Source organism: Crinia signifera, chromosome 4 (genome assembly GCF_055691185.1).
Source record: "Crinia signifera chromosome 4, ASM5569118v1, whole genome shotgun sequence".
NCBI classification, from domain to species: domain Eukaryota; kingdom Metazoa; phylum Chordata; class Amphibia; order Anura; family Myobatrachidae; genus Crinia; species Crinia signifera.
Window position 1 is genome coordinate 98,849,667 of NC_139220.1, and position 19,666 is coordinate 98,869,332.

The following is a 19,666-nucleotide window of genomic DNA, read 5'->3' on the forward strand; positions in this document are numbered from 1 at the left end:
AATTCGAATCCAGGCGAATGAACCAGAACAACCCCCCTAGAGCATTAATAAAACTAATAGGAACATGGAGGATTTATCCTATTACAAAAATTTAAAAAACAGAAGTCATTTGAATGGAACGTTAAAACCACTATGGAGATTTTTTTCCCATTTGAAATTCCTGAAATTTTGTACGTACAGTAAAGAACATTAATAAATGTAAGTAGACAAGTAAGCTTACTGCAGGAAATAGTTTCCTGCATTTTGTAAACACAATTAAATGTGTCTTGACATATTACATATGAGATATCTGCCCCCTCACATGATCAGTTGCAGCAATGATAGACTCACAAAGTGACAATATGGTGCTGCACATTATGGAGAACAGAGACTGGGATGTCATCTTGCTACACCTGGGGGGTTATTCTGGTTGATTCGCAAGGCTGGGAATTCGCATCCTTACGAACCCACCAAACCCAGCCATTTGAATGCACAGTGTGTGTTCCCACGCACAGGCTGCCAATGGATGTTTAACAAACATCCATTCGCGTGCTGTGAGGGAATACCAACATTATTCGACTATCAAATGATGTGGAACGTGCACGCAGATGTAAGGTTGCTCTGAGGCATCCTTACATCTGCGTGCATGTTCATGAGGAAATGGGTGATGTTTCTTTGTACTGATTTTCAAGGGAACTCTCAAGAAATGGTGGGCGTTCCAATATTGCTGCGGGTCATCCCACACCCCTCTCCACCCCCTGCCCGCTGTCCTGGGTGAGTGCAACCAACGATTCCACTATTTGCAGTGGGTGCACTCACCCAGCGCATGCACATGCGCAGAAATGCACATGCACACAGTACGACCATCGGTAGGGCTGCAAACAGATTACCCCCCTTAATGTGTTGTGCTTTGCATACCGGTACTATCACAATCTCCAATCTTCCACAATGGGGTCCCACCATCAGTACAAAGAAACACACTCCATCAGTCTTCCTGTCTGTCTGTAATATTGCAAAATGCAGCCACTAATCTGTAGTTTTATAACTGTTGCAGGTATTGTGCATTGGTGAAGCCCAGTTGCATGGCAGGAACAGAAGGAATCATTCTAGTGAACCTGCACATCTATCATATTAATCAACATCATTTCTCTTAATTATTTTATGTAGTGGAATTAGATCTTGTGATTTTGATGGTGTGATTTACTTCTCAATAAAATAAATTCTGAGCATTATTTTTTGTATTTCTCAAATTATTATTTAGGAGTTATATCAAACATTAGGCCTATAATATGTTATATTCAATATCCTGTATACAGAGCAGTCAATACATGGGATAGGTGAGAATGTGGTGAGTGTTGAAATCTGCATTAGCCCTTCAAAAAAGCTCTGACAAATACAATGCAATGTACACTACTATGAAGGGGAACATTTGTCTTCCTCATCAACTGGCCTCGTTATGGCAATGGGGGGACCCAAAGCTTTTTATTACTTCTTACCACATTATGGCAATAACAAATATTTTTTTATGGCTGTATATAGAAAAGAAAGAATTATCAACACTATTGATATCCCAAATAATAGGTACAGAATTAAAATACTGTATAAACCAGGGATTAGACGTGTGATCTATTGAAGATAGGATGTTGCCGGAATTAACCAATCAGATTCTATTTCTTATTTCTTTAGCACCTTTTGGAAGATAATATCAATTGGTTGCAATGAGAAACATCCCCTTTTCAATAGCTCTCCCATCTAATAACCCTTTCACACTAGCCTGAATTCCCGGGTTGGCAATGTGAACAACTCATGATTAGCTCTGGTGTGCAAGGTTCCCGGGCCAAATTCCTGGGAAAACTTACTGGAATTCAACCCTGCTAGATGGCAGGGTTGCTCGAGGGACCAGCCCTGTATACAGGGCGGTGTGAAAGGTGCTTACCCGGCAACGGGGTCCGGGTGGAGGTCAGGGGGTCTGGGCAGCGGGGTCTGGGCAGCGGGTGGTAGGGTCGAGACTGTGGGGATCTGGGCAGCAGCAGCTGGGCGCTTGATGCACTGTATGCAAGGCAGCGGGCGGGAAGCGCTGCTGCATAAAATACTGGTGTCCCACCATCTTTTCAAATTCGCCCACCTCACTGCCCAGCAAATAGCGCTACAAGTGCCCAGCCATCGCTGCCCGGATCCCCACAGTCTGGACCCCGCCACCCGTTGCCCGGACTCCGCCCTCGCTGCCCCCTCACACCAGAAAATGAAGGGACTAGGCCGGTGTGAAAGGGGCCGACCCAGGTAACCATATTCCAGGGACCATATTCCCAGGTAAGTCCCTGCATTTTCTGGTGTGAAAGAGGTATTAGTAAATTTACCCCCCCTGAAATTAAAGTACCCACAGCAGATATACTTGTCCTTATACATAACCTGGAGTGGTCATAACCAATTTGGTGCCATAGCCAAGGTTTGGCTAGTGCCCCAAAGCAGATAATACCAAAACCAAGCTTAGTGTTTTTACCAAAAATAACACATTGGTTTATTACTTAATTTACATTGATACAGTGCCGGTGCTAGGGTGTTTGGCATCCCCCTTGCCACACTAGGCACACACTAAAAACAAAGTGTTTATAACGCACATAGTTTTACTACTTATACATATAATGTGCCCAGTAGCAGCAGTGCTATAACTAGATATTTTGGTGCCATGTGCCAGAAAAGGAATTGATGCCCGTCCACACACTACAAATAAAGACAGTGCGAGTCGAAGGAGCACTGCAAAAAATTAGGATGTGGCTTCATGGGGAATGTGCATGGCAAAATAATAGTACCAATTTATACACCACACAATAGTATCAGTTTTATTCACATTACTCCACATACAGTAGTAGTGCCACTTATGAACATTTCCTCAGCTAGAGCTCCATAGACACACTGCGCCAGGTAGAGCCCCTTAGACCCAATATGCCAGGTAGAGCCCCTTGGACACACTGCACCAGGCATACGCACACCGTAATGGCCATTACACATTGTTACACACTGTGATGCCCATTACATATTATGCCACACACCATAGAGACATAGAAACATAGAATTTGACGGCAGATAAGAACCACTTGGCCCATCTAGTCTGCCCCTTTTTTTAAACATGTTACCTCAAACCATATTTGATCCTTATTTTTTTTGTAAGGATATCAATATGCTTATCCCAAGCATGTTTAAATTGTACTACTGTATTTGCGTCTACCACCTCTGTTGGGAGGCTATTCCACTTATCTACTACTCTTTCTGTGAAAAAATTCTTCCTCGCATTTCCCCTGAATCTTCGTCCCTCTAGTTTCAGTGCATGTCCTCGTGTTCTGTTGCTCCTCTTCCTGTGAAGAATGTCTCCCACCTGTACCTTGTTAAAGCCCTTGATATATTTGAAAGTTTCTATCATGTCCCCCCTTTCCCTTCTCTGCTCTAAAGTATACATATTAAGATCTTTTAGTCTTTCCTGGTACGTTTTGTGATGTAGGCCATGCACCATTTTAGTTGCTCTTCTTTGTACAGTCTCTAATGTATTTATATCCTTCTGGAGATATGGCCTCCAGAACTGAACACAATACTCTAGGTGAGGTCGTACCAATGACATATACAGTGGCATTATTACTTCTTTCTTTCTACTGCTGATACCTCTCCCTATGCAACCAAGCATCTGACTTGCCTTCTTCATTGCTTTGTTACATTGCCTTCCTGCTTTTAGGTCCCCTGAAATAGTGACACCTAGATCCCTCTCTTCCTCAGTAGTTTCCATTATAGTGCCATTCATACTATATTGAGTCTTTGAATGCCTATTACACATTATACCACTCACAATTTTGCCCATTACACATTGTCACTTACTGTGACGCCCATTTCACATTATTCCACACAACGTAATACTTTTTACACATTATGCCACACACCATAATGCTTTTTACACATTATGCCACACATCCTAATACCCATTACATTTTATGCCATGCCCCAAAAATGCCTTATACACATTATGCCACACACCGTAATGCTCATTTTACATTATACCACACATTGTAATGTCTATTACATATTATAGCACACACTGTAATTCTTATTTTATATTATACCACATACAGTCCCATAATCCCTGTTACATTTTATACCGCACACCGTAATGCCTATGACATAGTATAACACACACGGGATGCGGTCATCTATTAGAATGAACTTAGGTCTACAGTCATTAGGTCGACCCCACTAGGTCGACTGGCAGGAAGGTCGACCTGACTTAAGGTCGACATGGGCCAAGGTTGACATGACTTAAGGTCGAATTTGCATAAAGGTCGACATGAGGAAGGTCGACTGGTCATAAGGTCGACATGCGGTTTTTCACAGTTTTTTGAGCCGACATGTGCCGACAGGCGGTATTTCATGCCCTACCATCCACTAGGGCGTGGAGGAGGTTATTAAAGCTGTGGCGAGCAAAGCGAGCCACCGTGCCCGAAACATTGCGAGCGAAGCGAGCGATGCGTGGGTCCGATTTTCATTGCCAACTGTGTCCATGTCGACTGTGTCGACATTCGGATTAAAAAACAGTGAAAAACCCATGTCGACCTTATGACCAGTCGACCTTCCTCATGTCGACCTTTATGCAAATTCGACCTTAAGTCATGTCGACCTTGGCCCATGTCGACCATAAGTCATGTCGACCTTCCTGCCAGTCGACCTAGTGGGGTCGACCTAATGACTGTAGACCTAAGTTCATTCTGACAGATGTACCGATTCCACACACACCATAAATGCCTTTTCTATAAGTGCTGCTTATCTACATACTCATTGTCCACTGCCAGTAGTTAGAGGCTTGTTGCCAGGAGTTACATGCTCATTTCCAGGGGTTACATGCTCATTGGCATGGGTTACATGCTTGTTGCCATTGGGTTACATGCTGCTTGCTAGGGGTTACATGCTCTTTGCCACAGGGGATTACATGCTAATTGTCACCAGGGATTAGATGCTAGTTGCCAGGGGGAGTTACATGGTCATTGCCTGAGAGGATTACATGCTCTTTGCCAGGGGAGGGTTTATATGCATATATATTGGTGGGGCGCAGGGTCTCTATCTGTAGGTGGACAGAGACTCTGAGCCTCTTAGGTACTGCTTATCCTGCAGACTAGTCACTATTTATTTAGTTTAAGCTCGGTCTTCCAATGGTACTGGCACACAGCATCAGCCTCAGTGACTATCTCTGGTTACATCTTCATTGTTTGCTGATGGGAAGAGTGTAGCTGTGTGACCTATGATGTCACAACACCGCTTATAGGTCTTTTTTGTGATCACACCTCAGCTACTCTTTACACCAGAATTTTGCAACAAGGCAGTGGTAGTAGGATCCCTTATACTAGTACTAGTGCTCCTTAACCACACCGTATGAGCCAAATTCACATTATGCCAAATGGAATGAGCCAAAGTTCAGTTTATACCACATGGAATGAGCCAAAATTCACATTATGCAACGGAATGATGCAAAATTCCCATAAACTGAGCCAAAATTCACATTATACCATACCACATGAGCCAAAATTAACATTATGCCACACAGTATGGGCCAAAATTCAGGGATAGAGAGAGTTAAAGTAGGGACATAGGGACAGAAAAAGTGAAAGTAGGGACAGTGGGACAAGGAGAATAACAGCAAAGACATGGAGAGTAACAGCAGGGATATAGGGACAGAGTGACAGTAGGGACAGACAGTGACAGCAAGCACATAGAGACAGGGAGAGTATCAGCAAGGACAGAGGGACAGGGAGAAAGAGATCAAGGACAGAGAGAGGGAATGCAGTGACAAAGAGAAAGGGACAGCAGGTAAATGGAGTGGGACAACAGGGACATAGGTACACAGTGTCAGGTCTGGGTTTAGTGATGTTCCCGGTGTTGGTGCTTGTGGGTCAGTGATGGAAGGAAGGAATAGTTGTGGAGGTGAGATTAAGTTTCTGCACATGTGCGCTGGTATTTATTACTAAGTGATTCATCACGCCCTACCGGCGCTCTTCACACCGGCATAAGGGGCTCCGCCGCCTTAACCTGTGAAGGCCTTTATGGCGTTAAATATGGTTTGTGCGGGAGTGGTGTCATGTTTTTACAGTTGGATGTGGTTATGCTGTGGGAGGTAGCGTGGCGGATGCGGTGGTGTGTGGCGGGTGGCGTTGGTGTTTGAGGGTCAGGTGCGAGGGTGCCGTGGGTAGGGGAGGTTGATTGTGGGTGTTGTTGGTGGGAGAGTGGTGGGTGTGGGGATACTGCAGGTGGTGGTGTTGCAGGGGCGGGTGTGGTCCGTGTGGATGGTGTGGGGGTAGACCGGTTGAGTGAGGGGCAGTTGTGGGGGTGCTGTGGGTGTGAGATCAATGATGGTGTTGTAGGGGAGGTATGGGTGCATGGGTAGTGGGGTTGGGGGGTGATGGGTGTTAGCGGTGTTGGTTTGGCTGGATGCGGGAGGACTGTGGGTTGAGGAAGTCTGGTTGCAGGGGTGGGTGCATTAGTAACATGGGTGGGGATGGTGATGTGGGAGTGGCCGGTGTGCTGGATTTACAGGTGTGGGGGTGCTGTAGCTGGGGAGGGAGAGGGTGGGCGCAGCGGGTCCAGTAGGGTGTGCAGGTGTGGTGGTGTTGTGGTTGGGTGAGTGGCATTTGTAGGGGGTGCGGCAGGTGGCTGATGGTCGGATATGTGTTATGTGGGTGTGGGCGTACTGTGTGCGCAGTAGGTGCGTTTTGGGGGGTGGTGTGGGTGGGTGCAGTGGGAGCGTGGTTTGGGGAGGAGTGCATATCATCACCGCATTCAGTGACATCGCTGATAGCACCCCATAGTTTGGGATTCCCATATGCATGAACAAACATTGTCAATCAGTGAGTTTCTTATCAGATGCTTTTTGATTTATCGAATCACTTGTTCATCATATCATTGTGTGTCTCTGTGTCCGCTTTTACGCCAATCATGTTCTTTTCTTTGCAAGGTACAACAATGGTGAAAAAGATTTTTGTGATAAAAGAAAAGAAAATAACATGTTATTAGTTTAAACGAAACATTAAATTTCACTAGCCTATTATTTACATTCAATACGGCAGAATAAGTGAATGATATAACCAATGTGTTGTTTCATTTAATACATATATATATAGAGATGTATAATACATTCCTCAGGATGTCATTATAAAAATAGTTAGGACTTCGTGAATTTAGAATGAATTTAACAAGAATATATAGCACTTTGCTAATAATACATTTTTCGCAACAATTACACATTTCATGGAACCCTTTTGGTCCATGGAAGTATGCAGGAAATCCTATGTAGGACAACAAACTGATGCTGGCAGGGCTAATTTTAATGATGGGGTGAAAAAAAGATTTTTTAGGATAAAGATAAAGACCCTACTGTAAAAACGGTGTGATTTCCACTCCCTCGTTCATACCATCGGGATACAGTGTTTTCATGGTATAAATCCTATACGACTCCCGTTTTAACAGAAAAGAGTCCCTGTTACCCCCTCTAATATCCAAATTGACTTGTTTAAGCCCAAGGGTCACTCCCTTGGCATTCTTTAAAGTGCCTTGGGACACTATGATTCTCCACTCGGTTTTTAATATTTCTATAGTGTTCAAGGATCCTTATCTTAAGGTTCCTTTTTGTTTTCCCTACATAGGACTTTCCGCATTCACAACTTAACAAATAGACCACATATGTACTATTACAATTAATGAAACTTTTAATTTCCTTTGTTTTACCATCTCCACTTATTACGTTCTTAGTGCCTTTTTTCCCATAACAGCAGATTTTACAGTTACCGCATGTATAAAAACCATTCGGTCTAGTAGTCAAGAACCTATTTTGACTATCTATATTAACACTCGGCAAGAGGCTGGGGGAGAGTCGATTTTTCAGAGTGGTAGCTCTTCTAAATACAACTTCTGGCACACTTGTGAGTTTTTCACCCAGAATGGGGTCGGCCTTCATAATATGCCAGTTTTTATTTAATATTTTCCTTATCAAACCATTCTGTACATTATACTGAGTCACAAATGGGCAAAAGGGGATTTTTTCTTGTTTAGCTTGTTCAGTGGTTTTATACCTTATAAGTTCATTGCGATCCAATGCTTTTGCTTTTTCGACTGCTTTATTTATAAGGTCCAGGGGGTAACCTTTCTCTAGAAATCTACCAACGTAGATCTCAGCTTGTTCATTGAATTTTTGTAAGGAACTACAGTTACGTCGCAGTCTTAGTAACTGGGAGAAGGGCAAATTAGTTTTCCAATTCTTGTAATGGCAACTTGAAAAATCTAAATAATTATTGCTATCAACGGGTTTGAAAAAGGTGCAAGTATCCACTCCCCTCATCTGTGGATCCTGTTTGCTCGTCAATGTTAGATCCAGAAATTCTATTGATATAGGATCAAATTTTGAAGTAAAACTTAGATTATACTCTACATTATGTATAAATTTAACAAACTCGTTGAACTGTTCTTCCGTGCCTTTCCATATTACTAAAATATCGTCTATATAGCGCCTGTATAGCGCTACATAGTCTTTAAAGGGGTTATTAGCATATATATACCGTTTCTCCCATTCACGCAAAAATAAGTTTGCATACCCCGGGGCACAAATCGTGCCCATTGCCGTCCCGTGGGTCTGAATATAAACATCACCAAGAAAAGAAAAATAATTATGGGATAATACAAAATGTAAACAATCTGTGATAAACTTGATTCTATTAGGCTCCATGGTGGGGTCATTCTGTAACACTGATGTTATAGAATCCACTCCTTTTTGGTGTGGAATAGACGTGTATAAAGAATTGATGTCAATTGTGCCCCACTTAAAATTAGTTTCCCACTGTAGACTCTCCACCAATTGTAACACTGCGGTTGAGTCTTTTACATAAGACTCCAACATGGGTACATAGTTTTTGATGTTACAGTCGATATATTCTGACACCCTCGCTGTCAGGAAATCGATTCCCGACACAATCGGGCGGCCTGGGGGGGTGGTTTGGTTTTTATGTATCTTAGGCAGCTGATATATTATAGCTAACCTATGATATTCATTGCACAAGTAATCCAATTCAGATTTACAAATAATACCATTTTTAAAGCCTTCATTTAGTAGATCTTGTAGCTCAATTAGAAATGCTTCAGTAGGGTCTTTCACTAATTTTTTATAAGATACCGTATCACCTAGCAGTCTATGCATCTCTTTTACATAGTCTGCTCTGTTTAGAATAACCAAACCACCCCCTTTGTCGGCCTGTTTTATTACCAATCTAGAGTCTTCTGTTAGTTCTTTTAATGCCCGCATTTCTTTGGTGTTCAGGTTTTTTGTGGGAGAGGTACATTTTCATCCCGTTTATCAAATTCTTTTTTAGTTAACTGTGCAAACATTTCTAAATTCGCTCCCTTGGATTCAAGTGGGTAATAGGTGCTTGGTTTTTTTAAACCTGATACATTTTTCTCGTTAGTAGTATCTACCTGTTCCCAATTTTTTAGGACTGCTCCACTTTTAATTTCATTTTTCATGAAATGGCGCTTAAGCGTCATTTTCCTTACATATATGTTTAAGTCCATGTACAGGGCAAATTTATTTAGACCTGTTGCTGGGGAAAAAGATAAACCTTTCTGTAACAGGGAAGTTTGGTCGACAGTAAGTGTAACTGACGACAGGTTGAAAATTCCTTTCGCAACTGAGTATACTGGTTCAGGGTTCTCCTTTTGAAAAAGGGGATTTTTTCCCCCTCTTTTACCCCGTCGTCTCTGTTTCTTTTTCCCCATCTTTGGGGGGAGGGCTGTCCTACTGGCTCTTCTATTTGTGACCTGCTTATTTTCGGTCGTGCCCCTAAAAAATAGTTCTCACTCTGATTCGTTGACGGTCTTAGGGAGTCAAACCTATTTTGTAAATTTGGGGAACCATCCTCCCTTCTTTGAAATGAGTTAGGTCTCCAAGATTTTTTCTTTGAGACCTGTTCCCACTGATCTTTCCCTGTGTTACCTGCCCTGTCTCTCGAATCAAAGCGGGATCTTGTTTTGTACATTTGTGTCTGTTCTCTATAATTCCTATTTGATGAGCCCATATTGGTATTATATGAACGGGCAAGGAAATTAGTCCTATATTTTGGCCAGTCTCTTACCATATTTTTCTGATAATCTTCTTTATCACGTTTAAATTTTTTTACTTTAGTTTGTACTATTTCTTTCTCTAATTTTGGGATTTTTTCCTCTATATAAATTTTAAAATCTTTCACATCTTGCACATTTTTATGTTGTTCCACCTTAGTTTCAGCTAATGTGATTTTACTCTCTAAATCCTTCAAACTAATTCTTTTTTCTTTAACTATTAATTTCATCAATTTTAGCGAACAATCATCTAAAATACTATGCCATTCTTCTAAAAAGTTTTTATTGTCCTGTCCAAAAGTGGGTTCTTTTAGTAATCTTAAACCACGGGGATCATTTTATTTTTAATATAATTATCAATACTTTCAATTTCCCACCATGCTCGTATCTCTTTAACCAGAAGTTTTTCTAGCTCTAAAAAAACATCACAGTCTTCTGTCGTTTCTGTTGTCTCCATAACGATCTCATTCTGCTCGTTAAACACATTTACACATTGCTGTGCTCTTTTAGCTCTTATATCACAAAGTCTTGACATTTCTAGCAGGTTTTATATGCAGCTACTTATAAACGAATTCACAATCCAAATACACAAAAAGAAAATATAAGTGCGCAAAAACAAAACCTTAAAGACCAATGGAAATAGTGTGACTTGTGCACACACAACGGGAGATAATCCATCTCAGTCAATTTCAGTAAGCACTCTGGGTCTTTTCAATTAGCCCGGCAGCTCCAAATCACCTGAATTCACAGGTGTAGGATTTCTAGAAAAATAAATTAGAGCGCTCCATAGTGCAGTATATCAAAGACATTTATTTTGTAAAAAAGCAGTTTTAGCCTTGCATAAAAACAGGCGGTTATAACGTACCGCAACAGGCGGTTCAACAACCGCTGGACAACAGCATATACAGTGGTCTTACACACTGAGCAGTAGGAGCGGTTACACTCATAGACACTTGCTTGCATCAGGTAGGGACAAGGACTCCAACGCCAGGCCACGCCCCAACGCGTTTCGTAGTCACGTACTTCGTCAGAGGGCTGGCCTGGCGTTGGTCAGATACCTCTTTTATAGCCCGAAATTCCTGCACAGCTGTGATGCATTAATCATTTCAACCATCTCCATAGTATTCTGTCAGCATACAAACACTGCAGATTGCGGGCTAGTACTATCTCAGAACTAAAAGTTCTCACCTTAACAGTATTTTACCGCAGGTATGCAGACATACATATACACACTATACAATTTAAATACATTTATATACACACATTACAATTAATTACTTGAAAGAAACTATAAAAAAAAATTATATAATAGGCAAAGTATCTTTCACATCGATGGTTCTACATCAATACCTCTGCATCAACAAATATATCATGTCGAGATATCACAAGTATATAAAAAATGTTTTTACATCAAAATATTTAAAAAAATTATATAATCAAAATTACATTCAAAACATTTGAAGGAGAAGAGAGAGAGAAACACATTCTGTTATATTAAGACATTCTGTTATATTAAGACACAGTGGCACGCACGATCATATACACATATCATCACCACATTCAGGAGGTTATTCTGATCGTAGCGGCCAAACGTGCGTACGTTCCATATTAACGTACGCTATCCGTACGCGGCCGTTGGGGTTAAGTCCACCCACAACTCAGCCGCATACGTACGGCCAGAAACAACGTCAAAGGGGAGTGGCGTACAATTGAGCGTACGCCAACGTACACGGACGGCCCAGCCCTTACACTCCGACAACTGGCGTACAACAGAGCGTCCGCCACCGTTTACGGACGTCTCTCGTCCGTCTTCCCACCGACTTCTTGCGGCTATCTGAGCGTACGCCAGCTTGCACGGACGGGTCCCTATTGTTTTCAATAGAAAACTCAGCTTATGTCACCGCTCGTGAGAGTGAGCGTACGTCCGTGTACGCTGGCATACCCTTCACATATATGGACCTGCAAATCTTGCCTTTCAACTATAATTACAGTATGAAAATTAATTAATTGATTGAATTAATTAATGTGCAAAATAGTGGGCATGGGCTTAAAACATTGCTGAAACATCCTTTGTAGGTGTTAGATGTGGTTTATGTTATTGTATCATAAATACAAAACCTCTGTTTGTATTAGAGTGAACACGTTGACACATTTCGACTTGTGTAGATTGAGTGTGCTACTGTGTAAAGTCTATGAAAGCACGTAGTGAATGTGTATAACTGTTTAACAAATACCTACCTTAGCATATATAAGCAGGTCTTAAAAAGATTCTTAGCTTAAATTAAACAAACCTTTAAATGTAGAGAAGTATAGAAAGATAAGCTTCCAATGTGTTTGAGTGCTATGTGTGGCTTGCAGGTAGTGAAATCATGGTTTTGACTTAATAGACTGCAGCATTGGTTATTACATTCAGGTGTATGTGTTTGAGTAGTAATCAGCGTAAATTAGCAAACCCAGGCGCACGCTGGCATGCGGTATCTGTAGGGGTGGTCTGAGATGGCGGTTGGCGGCCGCCTGTTTTGTGTCCGAAATGAACGGTGCTTTAGTCGATCGTGCGGTAGTAGCACCGCTCATTTTTGGTGCACACCCCCGTGTACGCCCAAGTTTACGCCCATTTTCCATCATTATTTCGGCCGCTCCCCTCAACACGCCCCTATGCCGCCCCCAATGCCCGTACACTCGCGTACAGGTTTTTTCGCACGTAGAGACCCGTCCGTAAGCGTTGTGGAGTGTTCGCGCCTGCGCATTAGCGAATGTACGCATGCGCAGATCATAAAAAACCCCGGAACGTACGCGTACGGCCCGGCCGCACCAACCAGAATAAGGCCCTCAGTGACATCGCTGATAGCACACCATAGTTTGGGATTCCCATATGCATGAACAAACATTGTCAATCAGTGAGTTTCTTATCAGATGCTTTTTGATTTATCGAATCACTTGTTCATCATATCGTTGCGTGTCTCTGTGTCCGCTTTTACGCCAATCATGTTCTTTTCTTTGCAAGGTACAACAATGGTGAAAAAGATTTTTGTGATAAAAGAAAAGAAAATAACAGCTGTGCAGGAATTTCGCGCTATAAAAGAGGTATCTGACCAACGCCAGGCCAGCCCTCTGACGAAGTACGTGACTACGAAACGCGTTGGTGCGTGGCCTGGCGTTGGAGTCCTTGTCCCTACCTGATGCAAGCAAGCGTCTACGAGTGTAACCGCTCCTACTGCTCAGTGTGTAAGACCACTGTATATGCTGTTGTCCAGCGGTTGATGAACCGCCAGTTGCGGTACGTTATAACCGCCTGTTTTTATGCAAGTCTAAAACTGCTTTTTTACAAAATAAATGTCTTTGATATACTGCACTATGGAGCGCTCTAATTTATTTATATATATATATATATATATATATATATATATATATATATATATATATAGGGTGATCAGGTGCTTGAAAACAAACTGCGGCACTCCAGGGTCTTGTATACAGTATAAAAGTGGCATTTATTACTTTAAATGCAAAAGATCCGACGTTTTGAGGATCAAGTCCCCGTTTTCAAGGTGTTTTCACCACACCTTGAAAACGGGGACTTGATCCTCGAAACGTCGGATCTTTTGCATTTAAAGTAATAAATGCCACTTTGATACTGTATACAAGACCCTGGAGTGCCGCAGTTTGTTTTCAAGCACCTGATCACCCTAAATATTTTCCGGAGGGCACCGGGGCAGTACCGATTTGGGAGAGTGCCAGGCCGCAACACCGAGTGTATATATATATATATATATATATATATATATATATATATATATATATATATATATATAAAACAAATAGAGGGGGCGCTTCATGGTGTATTATCGTTTTAATAAAACGTGGAAATCACTTTTTTTTTTAAACTCTTTATTTTCTGAGAGAATCATTACAATGCAAAATCACATTGGACAAAAGGAAACAATCATTCTCTTTTTCTTACATTGGAACAAGAACAAATAAGTACGAAACGAGAGGGGGGGGCACGAACAGGGAATGGGAGGAGAAGGGGGAGACAGGGGTGAGAGAGAAAGGAAAAAGAGAGAGAAAAAAATAAAAAATAAAAAAAAGAAGAAAAGGGGGGAAGAGGGTCAGGGACGGGTACAGATATACATCATTTTCTTGAATATAAGACACATTTCAGGTGAATACAAGTTGTAGCTTTTGAGGAAACAACAGCGAAGGGAAAAGCTTACTATATAGAAAGAGGTAGAGCCCCGCGGGGGCGTCGGGGCGGCACGATACGACAAAGGCATCTACTCCAGTCACAGAAGCGCACTAGGGGAGGGCAGAGGCTATAGGGGGGAGAGTTCCAGAAGCCATATGTAGGAGCCAAGGGCCCCAGACAATATCGTATTTGAGTGGGCAGTCGTGGAGGTAGTAGGTGATCTTTTCCATTGCAGCAATGGACCAGACATAATTAATTAGGGCGGATTCTGTAGGGGGGGTAGGGGACTTCCAGTTTTTAGCAACAAGGGACTTGGCCGCGGTTAGAATATGGGATAGTAGTTTATTCATGGTGGAGTCTAAATCTGGGAAAGGACGAGCGAGCAGAAACGACCATGGGTCTAGGGGGAGTGGGATACCTGAGATAGCCTTCAAGAGCGTAGCTATCTTAGTCCAAAAAGAGGAGATAGAAGGACACGTCCACCAGATATGGAGTAGCGTCCCTCTATGGCCACAGTTTCGCCAGCACATGGGGGTAGAGGAGGGGAAGATTTTGGAGAGCCTCACTGGGGTATAGTACCATCTATAGTATAGCTTGTAAGATGTTTCTTTGAGTCGGGTGGAGATAGAGCTTTTGGCTATACCCTCTCGGACTTCATCCCAGCAAGAGTCGTCAGGTGGTGGCCCCAGGTCTATCTCCCAGTCTTTTTCATGGCGGCTAGGAGATACAGCTGTGGCAGTGAGTGTCATTGAGTAGACAGCAGAGATCAAGCCCCTGCGTAGGGGGCAATTCAGACATAAAGACTCAAACGGGGTGGGGGTCCGGAGCGCGTCAGCCTGAGGGAGAGACAGGAGGAAGTGCCTGAGCTGGAAATACTCGAAGAAGGGAGGAGTTAGGGAGGGGAATGACTGTTTGATATCATCTATAGAGGCCCACATGCCCTGTACCGTAAGGTCATAAACTACCCGGAGGCCGGCTAAGCTCCATGCTTTGAACAGGTGGGGGGAGTTACCTGGGGGAAAAGTGGGATTACTCCATAGGGGGGTAATGGGGGAGCAAGCAGAGGAGAGTTTGTAGGGAGAATAAGAAGAATCCCAGATCGCCGCACAGAATCTAAGAGATGGGAGGGGGGCAGCCAGTAGGGACCTATGAGGCCTGGACATACCCCATATGGCGGCCAGAGAGCGAACCCCTAGATAAGCAGCCTCCAAGTCAACCCACGAGATAGTTCGTGGGGGTGCATAAGTGGCCACCACCTGGCTTAGGTGACAAGCCAGGTAATAATGCTTAACATCGGGGTAGCCCCTACCCCCCTCAGATCTAGGCATTTTAAGAGCAGAAAAGGCAATTCTGGGGGTCTTATTACTCCAAACAAATTTCAAGAGAGCAGAGTGAACGTTGTTAAGAACTTTAACAGGTATCTTTATAGGTAAGGTTTGGAACATGTAAAATAGTTGGGGTATCACATTCATTTTAATAGCTACGATCCTGCCCAGCCACGAGATAATAAGTGGTTTCCACCTAGTAAGGTCTTGTTTAATCTTGGACAAGAGTCGTGGGATGTTTTCAGAGTAGAGGAGGTTGTAATGGGAGGTAATATATACTCCCAGGTATTTAATCTTATGGGCCTGCCAGTTGAATGGGTGGGAGGCGCTTAAGAGAGGTCAGGGGGGACATGGAGGAGCATAGCCTCTGATTTAGATAAATTGATTTTATACCCTGATAGTTCGCCGTATTCTAGGATAATATCGGTAAGGGCAGGGAGTGAAGTTTGGGGGTGGGTAAGGGAGAGGAGGACATCGTCTGCGAATAGGGAGACTTTAAACTCTAGGGGACCTACCTCTACTCCGCGAACCTTATCAGAGAGTCTGATCATAGCCGCTAGTGGCTCTATTACTAAGGCGAAGACCAGTGGGGAGAGGGGGCAGCCCTGTCTCGTACCATTGGTCAGGGGGAAGGGGTCCGAGAGGAGTCCGTTAGTGAGAACCCTAGCTATGGGGGTGGTGTATAGGGCAGATATTCCAGTAAGGAACTCATCGGATAAACCAAATGCTTGTAGGGCATTGAATAGAAAAGGCCAAGAAATGCGGTCAAACGCCTTCTCAGCGTCTAGGGAGAGAATAAGAGAAGGGGACTGTCTCTTGTTTAGGATTTGGATCAAGTCTATCGCTCGTCTAATGTTATCTCTAGCTTGGCGGCCAGGTACAAAAACCACCTGATCAGAGTGTACCAGGCCAGGGAGCACCCCATTGAGCCGAGAGGCTAAGATTTTGGCGTATAGCTTAATATCAGTGTTGAGCAGCGATATTGGCCTGTAGCTAGCACAGTCCTGGGGGTCCTTCCCCTCCTTATGGATCACTACAATCCTAGCCTCAAGCATGGTTTTGGAGAAGGAGGCGCCATGAAGTACCGCATTAAACATTGTTTGCAGGTGAGGGATCAGTGTAGCAGCAAATTTTTTGTAATAGGCTACTGAGAAGCCATCCAGGCCAGGGGCTTTCGAGGAGTTCTGGTCTTTAAGTACACCTGATATTTCCTCAGCTGTGATATCTATGTTCAGTTGGGCAGTTGCTTGGGGAGTTAATTTAGGTAGGCAGGCACGTTGGAGGAAACGTTGTATGTCATCAACGGAGGGTTCTGGGAGGCCCGCGGAGGATCTTAGGTTATATAGATTGGCATAAAAAGTTTGGAATTCCTTACAGATCGTCTCAGGGGAGAAGGAGAGGGCGCCAGAGCGCGTCTTTATAGCTAGTATATTATTACACGTTCGTTGGGCTCGTAGTCTAGAGGCCAGTATTTTGTCCGCTTTGTCACCTCTCTCATAGAACGTCTGCTTCAAGCGTTGTAGTGTCTTGGCAGTACGCTCGGTACTTTTGAGTTATCCGGGCTGCCGATTTTTTGATTGTATGCCTTAAGTTAAGGCATACAATCAGATGCGATGCGATGCGATATCGCATCGCATCGCATCGCATGCGACCATCGGATGCGATGACCCGATTTTTCCATAGGAATCAATGTTAAAATTGACTGAGTCCATTTTAACATGGAATTCAATGGGAAAAAGGGGTCCTTTTCATACCCCTACTATCCAAGTGGGCATGGAGTTGGGTATAAACCTGTGGCGAGCGTAGCGCGCCACCGAGCCCGAAGCGTGGCGAGCGAAGCGAGCCCCGCGAGGGGACGGTATTCTGTGTCCCCTCGCGGGGCTCGCTACGCTCGCCACGCTTCGGGCTCGGTGGCTCGCTACGCTCGCCACAGGTTTATATCCAACTCCATGCCCACTTGGATAGTAGGGGTATGAAAAGGACCCCTTTTTCCCATTGAATTCCATGTTAAAATGGACTCAGTCCATTTTAACATTGATTCCTATGGAAAAATCGGGTCATCGCATCGCATCGCATCCGATAGTCGCATGCGATGCGATGCGATGTGCCCGATCCGACCCGATTTAGAAATCGGCAGCCCGGATAACTCACAAGTACCGTACGCTCAGAGAGGAGCAACGCCACGTCAGATCTAGCTTTGACAAGGAGATCTAGGTTCTCCTGTGAAGGGGAGGTTTTGTGTTGTCTCTCGAGGACCTGGAGCTTACTGGAAAGGGAGATAAATCGGGATTCTGAGTTCTTTCTATAGTGGGAAGCCATAGCGATTAAGTGGCCCCTCATAACGGCCTTATGAGCTTCCCAGAGGGTGAGGGGAGAGATATCAGGGGAAACGTTGATTTGGAAGTAGTCAGTCAGGTGAGTTTTGAGACGTAATATGTAGTCAGGGTTATGTAGAAGAGAATTGTTAATTCTCCAGCTGGAGGGAGGGGGGCGGGTGGAGAGATTAGAGAGGTCCGCGGAGATCGGGGAGTGGTCGGACCAAATCAAGGGGAGAACCCTGGCCTTAAGTAATTTGGAGGAGAGGTCTCGGCTGAGCAAGATCATATCTATTCTGGAGTACACCTTGTGAACTGAGGAGAAGAATGTGTAATCTCTGATGGTGGGGTCGAATAACCTGAGGTAGTCGTAGAGGAGGTGGTGTTTGAGAAGGGAATGTAAGGCTAGAGAGGCAGGGGATTGGCAGGTGGGCTGAGGGCGCGTTGACGGCCTGGATCTATCTACAGAGTTGTCTAACACTTCATTGAAATCCCAAGCCATGATGACCTCGCCTTGTCGAACCCGGGAGAGATAAGAGTCCAATTTCAGAAAGAAAGATCGCTGGTTTTGGTTGGGAGCATAGACATTTACAAGTGTACACAAGAGGTTATTCAATTTACCGATCAGAATGAGCCAGCGACCTTCTCTATCTGTATGGGAGTCAATTAGATCAAAAGTTAGGTGGGATGCTAATAGGATAGAGACTCCACGTTTCTTTTGTTTAGAGGCACAGGCATGGAAGGTGAGGGGGAACTCCCTAGATTTTAGTTCAGGGTGGGAAGAAGCTTTGAAATGGGTTTCCTGGAGGAAAACCAGATCACTTCTGGATTGTTTAAGGGTAATGTATAATTTAGTGCGCTTTATAGGACTGTTCAAACCTTTGACATTGTGGGAGTAGATCTTAAAAGCCATGGAGGGATTCCAATCGAGCCGCCCCTGGTCCCCACACGAGGGTCTCCTGAATCAAGAACATGCAAGGATGGGGTAGAGAAGGATATCTGATCCTGGAAATAGAGGAGACAAAAGGTACCTGTGTTAGGAGGGAGAAAAAACAACAAAAAAGGGGGAACAGGGAAATGGGGAGTTGGAGACCAGAGAAGAAAATTACATCGGGTCTAACATATCGGCCGGGGGAAGAAAGGAAGCCACGGTGTGGCAGTGGCCGAAATTGGGCCCATAGCCCGAGTGGGGGGACATGGTCAGGCTTACACACAGCCATTGGCTATACAGAAAGCCTGAGCAGGAACCCCCGGCCCGGGCGCCCAGTCGCTACACAAAATAATAATACTTAATAAGATGAGGGGAGTAAACTACCCCTATAAACAGCAACCTAATTGAACCCACGCGGGGGGAGCCGCAAGGGCCCACAAACGAGTAGAATACCTAACTATTTAGCTAAGAAAAATAGTAAATAAAAAATAAAAAAAAAATACACCCAATTACAGAGGGAGTTGGTGAACTACTTGTAACCTGCAGGGATGGGATAATAAAGGAGACAAGTCAATACAGTCACCATGTGGAGGGGAAACCAGCCCCAGTAGTAGAGGAACCTCGTCGAGGTGATGTCGGAACACCATCAGGGGGGATCCGTGGGCGCAGATTTTCCAGAGGGCGGAGCTTTGGTCCATTCGCGTTGCAGGGGGCGGCGAGGAGAAGGGATAGATTCAGCATGACCAGCTTCCTTGGGGTCAGGAGGGGTAGACTGTGAGGGAGTTGGCGGGGTGAGGCC

At 44.0% G+C, this 19,666-nt stretch overlaps 1 protein-coding gene across 1 annotated transcript in view; it reads left to right on the forward strand.

Moving 5' to 3' along the window:
- LOC146072956 (uncharacterized) overlaps positions 1–18,250 on the forward strand; it is a 67,032-nt gene extending 48,782 nt beyond the window's left edge. The window contains exon 8 of the mRNA XM_083180127.1: positions 18,098–18,250. Coding sequence (XP_083036253.1) covers positions 18,098–18,250 — 153 coding nt within the window. The remainder of the gene's footprint in view (positions 1–18,097) is intronic.
- Positions 18,251–19,666: the final 1,416 nt, after the last annotated feature.